General features: G+C 41.3%; 1 protein-coding gene across 1 annotated transcript in view; it reads left to right on the top strand.

Annotated features, from left to right (window-relative positions):
• LCP1 (lymphocyte cytosolic protein 1) overlaps positions 1-8605 on the top strand; it is a 56768-nt gene extending 48163 nt beyond the window's left edge. Inside the window, exons 14-15 of the mRNA XM_007947812.2 lie at positions 2825-2949; positions 8473-8605. Of these exons, the coding sequence (XP_007946003.1) occupies positions 2825-2949; positions 8473-8605 (258 nt within the window). The remainder of the gene's footprint in view (positions 1-2824; positions 2950-8472) is intronic.
• Positions 8606-13975: the final 5370 nt, after the last annotated feature.

Raw genomic sequence — 13975 nt, forward strand, 5'->3', positions numbered from 1 at the left:
TGGGCATCACCTTGTTCTGTTATCCATGGAGTCACCATGAGTTGGAGCCAACTCCCTGACAAATAAAAACAACATGAGGTAACTAGTTAAATAGCCCAGGATGCTTCTTTTGTAAAACAGCTGCTGCTCCAGCCCATTACATTACTCTGTGGCTCCCAGGATGCTCTGGGGGCACAGTTTGGCAAGCTATGCTGGGGCTCACTCTTGGGAATGCATGACAGTTCCTTTGTTCCTTGTGATGCTCTGAGGTACTTTTCTTCTGTTTTTCCATTAAGCCATTACCAAATGAGATCAATTAAAAGGGCCATACTATGTACCAAAGGAAAACGTCACATTAGCCTCCACATTTCTCTTAAGTGCACAAAACCCTTAGGAAAATGAACTCAATCTACCCTTGATTAACCAGTTTGGAAATAATCCTGTTCCCTCATCATCTACTTCTGCCATCAGTTGTTGGCCCCATTTCTCTGCCTGTCAGCACCTTCACAAAATGTGGACAAGAAAGTAAGAATGAGGATAAAATGTGAATCTTCCCATTTCTGTGCTTCTCCACCAAATATTTCTGTGAGGGTAAAAGCTAAAGCTGTTGGTGAAAAACCAGATAATGATTGCTGAGTTTAATTTTGCTGGAGTCCTTTTATTAACCAGAAATACATAAAAAACAGACCCATTGTACATGCAGTCCCCAGGTTATGAACGTCTGACTTGCAGACAACTTATACTTGTCCTTTAATGTTGTGTAAATCTGCCCTCACTTTGAAACAATTGAACCAACTCCTACTCAAAACAAATTCTTCACATAATCACCCTGACTTGCTGCTTGTGAAGCTTTTAAATCACTGAAAAGATTTCAAGCCTTTTCTTGCACTTAAACAAAGAAAACTAAACCCACTGCTATTGAGTCATTTCCAATTCTTAGCAGCCCCCACTGGGTTGCCTAAGCTGTAAATCTTTATGAAAGTAGATTGCCTCATCTTCCTCCCTCAGAGCTGGTGGGTTTGAACTGCCAACCTCTGGTTCGCAGGCAAATGCCTTACCTACTATGCTAGTAGAGCTCCTTTTTCTTGCACTAAAGTAAGACTGCCAACGAGTCGGATCCAACTCACAGAGACTCCTCCTTGGGTTTTCAAGGTGGTATCACTATGGAAGTAGATTGCCCAACCTTCCTTCTGAGGAGTAGCTGGTGGGTTTGAACTGCCAGCCTTCTAGTTAGCAGTCAAATGCCTTGGGCACTATGCCACCAAAGCACCCTGGGTCCAAATCCCAGCTCCATCACTTACGAGCAAGTCACTAGGCATCAGAAACTCCCTTTACACATCTGTACATCACAGGCAGATGCCTATGCCTACACCTGGAGCATGTGGTAACAATCAAGTGAGCTAACCTTGAGAGAGCTGGGAAAACTGGGAGCCCTGGTGGTGCAGTAAAGTATTTGGCTGCCAACCAAAATGGCAGTTTGAACCCACCAGCCCTCCATGGAAGAAAGATTTGGCTGTCTGCTTCTGTAAAGATTTACAGCCTTCATTAACAGCTGTGGGGTGATTCTGCTCTGTGCTATAGGGTTGCTGTGAGTTGGAATCAACTCAACAGCAATGGGTTTGGACATTGCAGATAATCACAAAATTGTCCTCACTGTCTTCATGGGCCTACAGAATGTTCTTTTTCCTGAGGTCTCCAAGAAAGGAGCATTCACTGGAGCTTATATCCATCTGTCCTCTCATCCCTAACCCTGCTAGTCACCTCAGTCACCTCTGTGATGTCCTCTCAAATTGAAGCAAAGGTTTCTCCAGATACTTTTAGTCTCTCCTTTCTCGTGGTTTCTTTTTCAAATCATCCTTCTCCTACTATCACTACATTGCTGGTAGTTATATTAGATAAATTATATTTCAACCTCTTTGCTTTTTTCAGGAGTGCTGGTGGTGCAGTGGTCAAGCTGCTAACCCAAAGGTCAGCGGTTCAAACACACCAGCAGTTCCATGAGAGAAAAGACCCAATGATCTGCTTCCATGATGATTATAGCCTAGGAAACACTGTGGGAAAGTTCTGCTCTGTCACACAGGGTCACTGTGGGTCAGAATCGACTCACTGGCACCCAACAACAACACGCTTTTCTCTGATTATACTAACACCTTTCCTTTAACTATTTGAGAATAATCTCACACTTGTTGGCGGACAGGAGTCCTGCAGTGGTGCACACTGTTATTGCACTCAACTGCTAACCAAAAGTTTGGAGGTTCAAGTTCGTCCAGACGCACTTAGAAAAAAAGGCCCGGCTATCTGCTTCTGAAAAGCCACAGCCTTGAAACCCATATACAGTATAGTTGTACTCTACAACACAAGTTACCATGAATCAGAATCAACTTGACCACAACTGGTTTTTGGTTGGCAGACAATGGGTTTTCTCTGCTTAGTGAATGGCCAGGAACTTACTGATCCTCCTACAGAAACTACAGTTGATTTGAAATGCTGTGTAGAGTACTGTGACCTATTCCATACCAGACCAATCAAAACCAAATCCTACTGACATCCAGTTGATTCCAACTCATAGCAACCCTGTAGGACAGAGCAGAACTGCTTCATAGGCTGGTACTCTTTATGGAAGCAGACTGCTACAACTTTCTCCCATGGAGCAGTTGGTGGGTTCAAACCACAGACCTTGTGGTTTTCAGCAAAGCTCTTTAACCGCTGTACCACCAGGGCTCCTTTTTTCCATATCAGGCTGTATAAAGTTTATATTGAAGAGGAAAGGATCATCCATTTCCTCTGAGTCAAACAGATGTAACTTTGAGGCATGTTGAAAAGCCTTCCCTTTGTCTCTATGCAGGACCCGAAGATCAGTACAAGTCTGCCTGTTCTGGATCTCATTGATGCCATTCAACCCGGTTGCATTAACTATGACCTTCTGAAGACTGAAAATCTGGACGATGAGGAGAAGCTCAACAATGCAAAGTATGTAAATAAACCTGAGATGTGAGAGGGAAGGACCAGAATGGCAATGGGATAGCTGGAAAGTCTATTGCTAGTGTCTTCATGGAAACACTTATTATTATTGATGCTTTTTCTTTTCATCATTTATTATAGTCTCATCATCAACATTTTAAGGTGGTACAACACCAGTTTTCTCTGGTGATATAGTGGGTAAGGCATTTGGCTGCTAATCAGATCAGTGGTTCAAACTCACCAGCTGCTCCACTGAAGGAATATGGAGCAATCTACTTCCATAAAGATTTACTGCCTTAGAAATCCAATGGAGGTTACTGTGAGTCAGAATCAACTCAATGGCACTGAGTTTTTTTTATTTTAATATTAGAATGAGAACAAGACAAAAAATAAGAACAGTCTTATAATTGATAAGCAAGTCTATACAGATAGTCACCAACTTATGACAGTGTTCGATTCTAACAGCTCCAACAAAGTTGGTTCTGATGTAAGTTGAATACCTCATTTTTCTTTTTCTTATGTTTTAATTATTATTTCATTTTATTTGTAGTATCTTTATAAATGTCATCTTTTTTTAATTTAATTTTTGTTGTGATTTGGGTGAAAGTTTACAGAGCAAATTCATTTTCCATACAGCAGTTCATACATGTTTTGCCTCAAGACATGGACTGCAATTCCCCACAGTGTAACAGCTCTCTTCTCACTTCTTTCCTGTAGTTACCTCTTCCCTGTGTCCTTACCTCCCATGCACTCCCACCCCCACGCTCTCTGTTATAAACCTCATCTTTATTTGTCTCTGGGAAACATTACCTATAAACTTACAGATCTATTCATACATTCATAAAAAAATACACAAATCATAAAAATTTACTGATGATGGAGAAAAGTTGGATGATATTGGCATTTTTTTAATTGGCATCTGTTTGTGGTAATAACTTCACTTGTGGAAGGTTCTGGATCATCTGGATTATCTCTGGGAATGGGGATGGCATTTTTAGTAAGAAAATTAGTAGAAAACTAGTCACCAAGTTTATATGGAAAAGAAAGAGGGCATGTATAGATATGGTGATGGAAATTTCTACATATGTAATTATAAATGCTGCACATATACTCATATATATAATGGAGCACATAGGGGGCACAGTTTAGAAACCACTTAGACATCAAGGCTGAATCACTGGACTTGAAGGCCAATGACCATAGTTTCAAGGAACATCTAGATCAGTTAGCAAAGCATGGTTCATAAAGGTAATAATAGTCTACATCCTAGTCTGGTAAGTGATGTCTGGAATCTTAAAAGCTTATGAACAACCATCTAAGAAGCAACTATTGGTCTCTTCCTGCCTGGAGCGAAGGAGAACAAAGAAAAATGAAGATTCAAGGAAGCAATCAGTCCAATGGACTAATGCCTCACATGAACCACAGCCTCCTGTAACCTGAGACCAGAGGAACTAGATGGTGCCCAGCTGCCACCACTGACCATTCTGACTAAAGCCACGATAGAATGTCCAGTTACAAATGCAAAAAATGTAGAACAAAATTCAACTAACAAAAAAAAAGACCAAATTTACTGCTCTGAAAGAGATTAGAGGGACCCCAAAGACTATTGCCCTGAGACAACCTTCTAACTTGAAACTAAAGACAGTCCTAGAGCCCACCTTTCAGGTAAATAACAGATGGGACTATAAAATAAATAGTAACACCTGTGAAGTATGTTACTATTTGTTCACAGGTGTTACTATTTGTTTTATAGTAACACCTGTGAAGTATGTAGGAGCTCTGGTAGCATAGTGCCTAAGGCACTTGACTGCTAACCAGAAGGCTGGCGGTTCAAATCCACCAGCCACTCCTCGGAAGGAAGGTTGGGCAATCCTGCTTCCGTAGTGATACTGCCTCAGAAACCCAAGGAGGGGTCGCTATGAGTCGGGGCCGACTCGATGGCAAACAACAACAACAACAACAAGTGAAGTATGTCCTCCTAGAACAATAAATTGTATGAGACCAAAGGGACACGATTTGTCCAAAACCAAAGATGAAAAGACAGGGAGGAACAGGAAAAGCAGATGAATGGAAACAGGGGGAGGGCTGACACATGACAGGAATTGCAACCAGTGTCATGGAAAAATTTGTGTATGAACCATTGACTGGAAAACTAACTTGCTAAGCAAACGTTCACCTAAAGCACAATCAAATGTTAAAAAGAAAGAAAGAAACTTAGTAGAATTGTCTGTATGGTCCTTTTCTTTATTTCTTCATATATTTCATGGTACCATCTTACTGCTTCCCAAATCTGCCTATCAACTTTAACAGAGGGATCAGAATTTGGGTCCATGTTTCCAAGCAACTGAACCCCCTGATTTAGTTTAGAAAACTAAATCTTTACTGCAGTGTTTTGAACAGTAAATCATAAAATTGAGCATTAAACATCTGTGAGTGAACAACTGAGAATGATAGTGTCAGCAAATTACACACTAGAACATTGTATATAGTATGTATTAACTAATGTACAAAAACCCCACTAGAAACAAAAACAGACAGTAAGTGTGGTTCATCATAACTTGCATACTTAAGTCGGGGATGCCTATAGTTTCATAAAACCCATTTCCTAATCATACTCTATAGAAGACTTCCTAACTAGTCTGTACATGACGGGCTCCAAATGCAGACACTCCATTTGTGAATATCCATGGATATACACGGGCAGTGGTGGGGTTCAAAGTCAGAGTCTTTACCAAGTAGGGAGTAGCTACCATTTGCTTTACAGTCAGGCCACCTGCCAAATGATTACTACAGTGCCCAGGGTTGGCAAACTATAGTCTAAGAGCCAAACCTGTCACGTTATCTGTTTTTGTAGATAAAGTTTTAGTGAGACACCATCATGCCTATTCATTTGTTTCCGATGGCTACTTCCCTACTGGGAGCTCTGGTAGCATAGTGGCTAAGGCATTTGACTGCTAACCAGAAGGCTGGCGGTTCAAACCCACCAGCCACTCCTCAGAAGGAAGGTTGGGCAATCCTACTTCCGTAGTGATACTGCCTCAGAAACCCAAGGAGGGGTCGCTATGAGTCGGGGCCGACTCGACGGCAAACAACAACACAACAACAATTTCCCCATTACAAGGCAGAATTGAGTAGTTGTAATAAAGCCCTCAAAGCTTAAAATATTCCCTATCTTGTCTTTACAGAAAGCTTTTGCCTACCCCTGCTCCAGAGGGCACCTTTCTCAGAGCAGGACTAGAGTGAACAAATGGCTTTGTCCAGGAGCCCTGCTTTATAACCCCAACAGTGCCGTTACCTCTGTCCCCAGGCCAAGAAAGTAAAGACGTGTGTTTCTGGTGTGCTCATGCTTAGCACAGCCTGATGGGGAGACACTAAATAATTAAACAGCAATTACAAGAGGTGTAATGGGTGCTATGAAGTGGTGTGTACAGGGGATACAGAGAGCACAGGAAAGGGACTGAACCCATCAGAAGGCCTTAGAAGGCCCTGCAGAGCAAATAACATTTAAGCTGAGATCAAAAGAATAAGTAAGAAGGAAGAATTCAGGGGAAGGAGACAGGAAGAGTATCCCAAGCAGAGGGAAAAGCACACGTGAAGACACAGATTAATTAAAAAAAAAAGAAAAAGAAGAAAGTTTTGAGTCCAGATGTTCAAGGGGGATTGAATTACATTTAACAAACTTGCTCAAGGTCACATGATTATTAAGTGGTGCAGCTAACATTCAAAGTTTGACTTCAGACTCCTAGGTACTCTCCTATAGGAACAAGATACAAAATTACTTAGAAAAATACGTTTAAAAAAAAAAACTCAAAAAACCAAACTCACTGCCCTCAAGTTGATTCTGACTCATGGCAATCCCCCATTGGGTTCCCAAAGCTGTAAATCTTTACAGAAGCAGATTGCCTCATCTTTCTTCCATGGAGCAGCTGGTGGGTTCGAACCACTGACCTTTTGGTTAGCCACCAAATGCTTTAACCACTACACCACCAGGAACTACATAAAATGCTAAGCACGGTTATGTCACAAATACAAGTTTGTGCATGACTTCCTTAAAGCTGTCTTTTCTCACTTTTAAGTACTTTTTCTCTAGATTTTACATATAATTAAAAAATGTTACTTAAAAGAATGAATAATTAAGATGTTGTTGTTGTATGTTGTCAAACAGATTTTAACTCATCGCAACCCCATGTGACAGAATGAAACTGCCCCGGGGAGCTTTTTAACTGTAATCTTTACAGGAGCAGGTCTCCAGGTCTTTCTTCCATGGAGCCACTGGGTGGGCTCAAAGCCCCAACCTTTTGCTTAGCAGTGGAGCACTTAACCTTTTGCTCCTTAATGATTAAGACAGAGGAAAAAGAATGGCATTACTCTTGCCTAATGTTCTTAATTTAATTTGATCAATAAAGTAAGAGTTAAAGTTATTTAGGAGAGCAGGAGGGAGAATAGGGCTTTGGGCAGAGTGGAAAGACCCCAATAGCTGCCGTGTGAGGCTACCAGATAATAAATGAAGTGAATAAAAGAACTGCCAGGGAGTAGTGTGGGTTCATTCAAAAATAAATTACAACTAATAACAGTTATCTATAACTAGAAATGGAGCAGAGATGTTCTGATGCGGCTATGATAATTTCACGTGAAAATGTACAAGACTCTGGCTGTTCTCCCATTATAGTAACATAAATGTTGTTGTTGTTGTTGTTGTTGTTATGTGCTTTCGAGTTGGACCCAACTCATAGCGACACCTCCTTGGGTTTCCGAGGCAGTATCACTACGGAAGTAGATTGCCCCATCTTTCTTCCAAGGAGTGGCTGGTGGGTTTGAACCTCCAGCCTTCTGGTTAGCAGTCAAGTGCCTTAGGCACTATGCTACCAGAGCTCCCAGTAACATAAATAAATACATATATATGTGAGCAAAGATTCGAATGGAACCAGGAATGAATTGATGTGTAAGGCCAAGGTATTATAGATTCATTTTCTTCTTCCTTGTGAAAATGTTTCTGAAGTTAAAATGCAGTCTGCAAACTCTTCCTAGCACAAGTTCACGTGCTGGTCTATGACATCATCCTGTGTAGCCAAAACAGTTGCCATCGACTCATTTCTGACTCACAGTAGTACCATGGGTGTCAGAGCAGAAATGTGCTGATTTTTCGGAAGTCCATCACCAGGCACACCTCTCCAACCTTTTCTTTAGCAACCAAGCATGTTAACTACTTGTCCCCCCCACCAGGGACTCCGAATGCTGTACAGCCCAAGGGAATACTCATGGTTTCGGGCATAAAAAGGCAATGTGGGGGTGGGGAAGTCTCCAGGAACAAATAATAAATTGGTAATTATCATGAGATGACACAGCAAGTCTGATGCAGTCAGGAACTTTTCGAACCAAGATGTGCCATAAAAGTAAGAGGAAGCTAGTGACTGGCTCCAGGTATACCAGGAGTGAGTTCTGTTCTAAAAGTTGATCAGTGGTAACCCTGATCCTGGAGGATCCTACTTTCTGTTTAACTCTCCTCATCTTTTCCTCTTTTCTCCCTTTCAGATATGCTATCTCCATGGCCCGAAAAATTGGAGCACGAGTATATGCCCTTCCAGAAGACCTGGTTGAAGTGAACCCTAAAATGGTCATGACAGTGTTCGCTTGCCTCATGGGGAAAGGAATGAAGAGGGTGTGAAGCCCAGTGGGTGGGTTGGGACAGCACCCGCTGCCTGGCCTTTTGGCCCAGGACACTCCCAGGAAGCTCACGGATCTGTTACAAGGCTCTCCCCTTTTGCCCTTCTACACTCTGTCTCCCTGTGACTTTTCTCTCCACCCATCCCCACCTCACCCCCAGAATTACCCCCTTCTTTGACCTAACTATGCTAGTCATCCTTGTCTCTGGGCCCTTTGGAGGCATCTGACAAGCCAGTCAGATTGCTTGGGTCCCAAGAGATTTGAGTGGCCTATTTGGTAAGCCTCATCACAAAACCTTTCACCAGAACTGGAGTCCCAAATGTCATCAGTTTTTGTGTTTCTAGCCCGGAAAAGGCTCTTTGTTTTTAACTGTAGGGTTTGAGGTTCTGGGAGATCTAACATCTTGAATTCCTGTGCTAACAGGCTCTTAACTATTGGCCAAAGCTTGAATCCAAGGAAGGTGTAATGAAACAGAAAACCACTAGGGGGCAGCATAGAGCTGTAACCAAGATCAGCCGTTAGGGTGCTGCCTCTCTATGTATTTAGTCTTGCCTATTAGACCTAGTTATTGTGGTATGTCTAAATAAATGCCTGGTAACATTTGGAAGCAATCCTGCTCTGCTTTTGTTTTCTCACAGTTCTTAAGAGTATCTCATTTCTACCAGGCCATATTATCAGTGTTTAGTTTTTTGATACTACAGAAGCCAGCCCCATACCCTAGGATGATCCTTGTGCCAATAAACACACACACACGCACATGCACACACACACATCTAGCCAGATGTCGGCAAGAATGAATACAAGTCAGATGAGACCTGGCTGAATTGCTTTACAGAGAGCTCCCGCCCCTCCCCACCCCTCAACCCGCACTGGACATTTAAACAATTCCAAAACAAAACTAGAACGTGTAAATTTAGCAGTCCTAACAGGTTAAGCAATTTCCTTCAAACCAACTGAAGGCAAAGAAGCAGCAGAGCTTTGTGAGCCAACATCTGACTCCCTCTTGTGGTGAAAGGCTGTCAGTGAGGTCTCCTGTAGGGATAAAATGTAATGGAACTTAAGCCATTTTCCTAAGCAATTGAAACGCATCACCCTGGGTCTGTTCCTTGACAGCGGGCTCCAGAAGCCGATAGGTGGCTTATCTGGGCCCATGGCCCGTATTTCTGCTGCATCTGAAAGCAGTATGGTTGGCTTTGTCTTTGACTGAATTTACTGTAGCCTCATCTGCTTCCAGGAAGGAAAACTATTAACTGCCTTAGTGGAAAATGAAGATTAAAAAAATGCTCAAGATTGCTCTAAATAAAATGTTGCTATAATTTGGGTGTCTGTAAGATGTTTCTTTCTGAAGGTCTAATAAGAGTGTACTATAACTCCATTCATTCATTGGCCACAGTGGGGGTATTTATACCACATGAATGATCAAACTCTGGAAATCAGGGTTTTTTTTTTTCCTCCCAGAGAGCTAGTTTATCATTCTACCATTGCTTCTGTGCCAGTTATACATATATAAACACACATGCACACGCACACAGACACACACACATATATGTGTGTGTGTGTGAATATATATATGTCAAAAATCAGCTCGACAGCAGTGTGTTTGGTTTTATGTATGTGTATATATATATATGTTGTTGTTGTTGTTATGTGCCATCAAGTCGGCCCCGACTCATAGTGACCTCTCTTGGGTTTCCAAGGCAGTATCACTACAGAAGTAGAATTGCCCAACCTTCCTTCAGAGGAGTGGCTGGTGGGTTTGAACCGCCAGCCTCCTGGTTAGCAGTCAAGTACCTTAGGCACTATGCTACCAGAGCTCGTGTGTGTGTGTGTGTGTGTGTGTGTGTGTATACACGTACATAGATACATACTTGGTTACTTGGTTTCAATTGGTAAACATTTTAAAAGCTACCTCTCCAAGGGCTGGGATGGGACATGCTCACTCATTGCATTTTCTGTAATTTCTTCCAAATATCTGTAACGCACTGGCTCATGAAAGTCATATTAATTAAGGCAGTATAAGCCTCACCTTCATGGTCAACATTAGTATACTGTTGAAAGGCAGTATAAATTCATTCCCAAAAGGCTGAAGGATTGTTGTCCAGCATGTGCTGGACTTCTCTTACCTTGCTAAAGTTAAGTTGCTTCGGGATTCCACATTGGAGACCATGAATCAGACTCTTGTATGTTTGGAGACAAACTTGGCCAGCATTGGTGTTAGGGTCCCACTAGGGCCACTCCTCAAAAGGAAGGATGGGCAATCTACTTCTGTAGTGATACCGCCTCAGAAACCCAAGGAGGGATCCCTATGAGTCGGGTCATAACAACAACAACAGGGCTCAGTAGAGGTCAAGAACAGCTTGGGAGGAATGCAATTTGCCCCTTCCTCAGGATACTAGCCTTCTGTCCTTTCCTGAGCCTTCAGGAAAACCATGCATCTTTCCTCAGGCGTCCAGAAGAATATCTATCAGAGACTGACAATCTCCCCAAAACCGGTGGTTAGTTTTAAAAATGGAGGAAAAGAAATCACACAAGGGTAAGGAGTATGAGTCTACAGCACATGTGTGTCATCATCTCCTCAGGTTACTGGTACCTGTCTGAGAGGAAAGCCCCCCTGAGGTAGGGCCAAATTCCACACCTGAGCCTTGTGAATTTATTTACTGACAAAAGGGCTCTGTCTTGATCACAGGGTGCAGCAGGACCTGATAACTGTAACTTAGAAAGAGAGCTAGTTAATTATAACACAAGGTTGAAGCCAGGTTTTAAAGAAATGGCATCTTAACTAAAAATATGGAGTTTTGTTCTAACAATAGGGAGTCAGACAGGCGTTGTTGTTGTTGCTGTTGCTGTTGTTGCTGTTACGTGCCATCAAGTCATCTTCAACTCAGAGTGACCTTACGCACAACAGAACAAAACACTGCCCGGTTCTGTGCCAGCCTCATGATCCCTACTATACCTGAGCCGATTGCTGCAGCCACTCTGTCAATCCATCTTGTTGAGGGCCTTCCCCTCAGTCTGGCCATTCTCACTTCCAAGGAACATTCCAGCTGCACTTCTTCCAGGACAGATTTATTAGTTCTTTTAGCAATCCACAATACTTTCAGCATTCTTCACCAACACCACAACTCAAAAGCATCAACTCTTCTTCAGCATTCCTTATTCATTGTCCAGCTCTCACTATAAGGCAATTTAAAATATTATGGCTTAGGTTAGGTGCATCTTAGTCATCAAGGAGATATCTTTGCTCTTCAGCACTTGAAGCAGGTCTTTTGCAACAGATTTTTCCCAATGCAATACGTCTTTTGATGTCTTGATTGCTGCTTCCATGGGCATTGATTGTAGAACCAAGTAACATGAAGTCTTTGACAGCTTCAATCTTTTCCCATATTTATCATGATGCTGCTTATTGGTCCAGTTTGAAGATTTTTGTCTTCTTTACATTGAGGTGTAATCCATACTGCAGACTTAGTCTTTAATCTTCACCAGTAAATGCTCCAAGTCATCCTCACTTTCAGCAAGCAAAGTGTGTCGTCTGTGTACATCAGGTTGTTAGTGATCCTTCCTCCAATCCTGATGTCACATTCTTCTTTATATAGTCCATCTTCTCAGATTATTTGCTCAGCAAACAGATTGAATAAGTATGGTGAAAGGATACAACCCGGATGCACTCCCTTCCTGATACCAGGCAGTATCCCCTAGTTCTGTTTTAACGACAGCTTCTTGGTGTTCAGGAATTCCCATTCTTCTCAATGTTATCTACAATTTGTTATGATCCACACATTCAAATGCCTTTGCATCGACAATAAAACACAAGTAAACATCTTTCTGGTTTTCTTTGCTTTGAGCCAAGATCTATCTGACATCAGCTATGATATCCCTTGCTCCATATCCCCTTCTGAATCAGCTTACATTTCTTGAAGTTCTCTGTCAATACACTACTGCAAATGTTTTTTAATTATCTTCAATAAGATTTTACTTGCATATGATATTGTTCAATAATTTCCACATTCTGTGAGATCACTTTTCTTTTTTTTCCTTACTTAACATTATTAGAAATTTAATTAGAATATTTCCCTCCAATTTTTATGAATCTTTATTTTAGACTTATATTTTCATTAAAATGAAAACATAGGTAAATGATTTCATCCAAAGTACAGAATAAGCTTTAATAAGACAGTTTATCTAAATTTCTAAATAGACTTGGATCTCTGTTATTTACCATAAAATGGTAAAGAATAAAATAGGAAAGTTTTATCAAGGTAATCATATAAGTATTTTTAACAGATGTATTTTATTCTGGTAAAATTTTCTTTTCAACTTTAAAAAGTAAGAGCGAAGTACCTTAATAAGATTTAAAGGTCAGTACAATTGATTTCCATTTTTTTTTTCTTAAATAAACTTGATTCAAAATAAAATCTATCTTTGATTTGCTTTTTCCCTTTCTTGAATTAGTCAACTGTTTTTTAATTTTGATGACATATTTTATTTAACCTAATACAGACACCTATTATCATTTCAGCATGTAATCAATAAAAAAAATTATTAATGAGATGTTTCACATTTTTTTGTACTAAATCTTCAAAGTCAGGTGTGTCCAGTACGTCTTAAGTGCTTGTTTCAAGTGTTCAATGTAGCTACTATACTGGACAGCACAGCGCTAGGCTATGGTTACTCCCCAGCCCATGTAAGTAGAGTCATCTACCTGTTGGCATAATTTCTGTGCAACACTCCCTTACAGATGTATTTCCAGAGGAACTGCAAAGACCAAGGCATTCTTGCCAGATGCAACATATATAGGATTTCTAGGAACTATCTTATGTTTAGCAGATATCCTAGTCCCTTCTGGAAGATTGCTGGAGGAAATGAATCCAGATTTTGCATTTTGTGAAATTTTGAGACCTAGGGTTGGTTCTTTTTGTGAACTTGGGACTGGGCTTCTTGCAAAGTACAATAAACTTGGATTACCACTGTGATTTCAGTCTGAGGTCATTAATATAAAGCAGACAGCCATAGGGCTCCCACAGCCCATTCCTGAGACCTCTTTTAGGGCCCAGTATTTCCTACCTTTAGCAATCAGTTGGAGGAGTTCCTGGGCAATATAAATGCATTCAGCTGCTAACCAAAAAGTTGGAGGTTTGAGTCTACCCAGAGGTGGTAGACTCACCTACGTCAAAAAAATTATCCATTGAAACCCAAAGGAGCATAATTCTACTCTGACCCATATGGGGTCACCATGAGTTGGACTTGACTGAACGGCAACTGGCAACTGGTAGGAATCAGTTATTTTTAAAAGTGACATTGTTGTTGTTGTTGTTGTTTGCCGTCGAGTTGGCCCCAACTCATAGCGACCCCTCCTTGGGTTTCCGAGGCAGCA

The sequence above is a fragment of the Orycteropus afer genome, unplaced genomic scaffold, assembly GCF_000298275.1.
Source record: "Orycteropus afer afer isolate SDZICR_OR568_19922 unplaced genomic scaffold, OryAfe1.0 scaffold00194, whole genome shotgun sequence".
In the NCBI taxonomy this organism is placed as follows: domain Eukaryota; kingdom Metazoa; phylum Chordata; class Mammalia; order Tubulidentata; family Orycteropodidae; genus Orycteropus; species Orycteropus afer.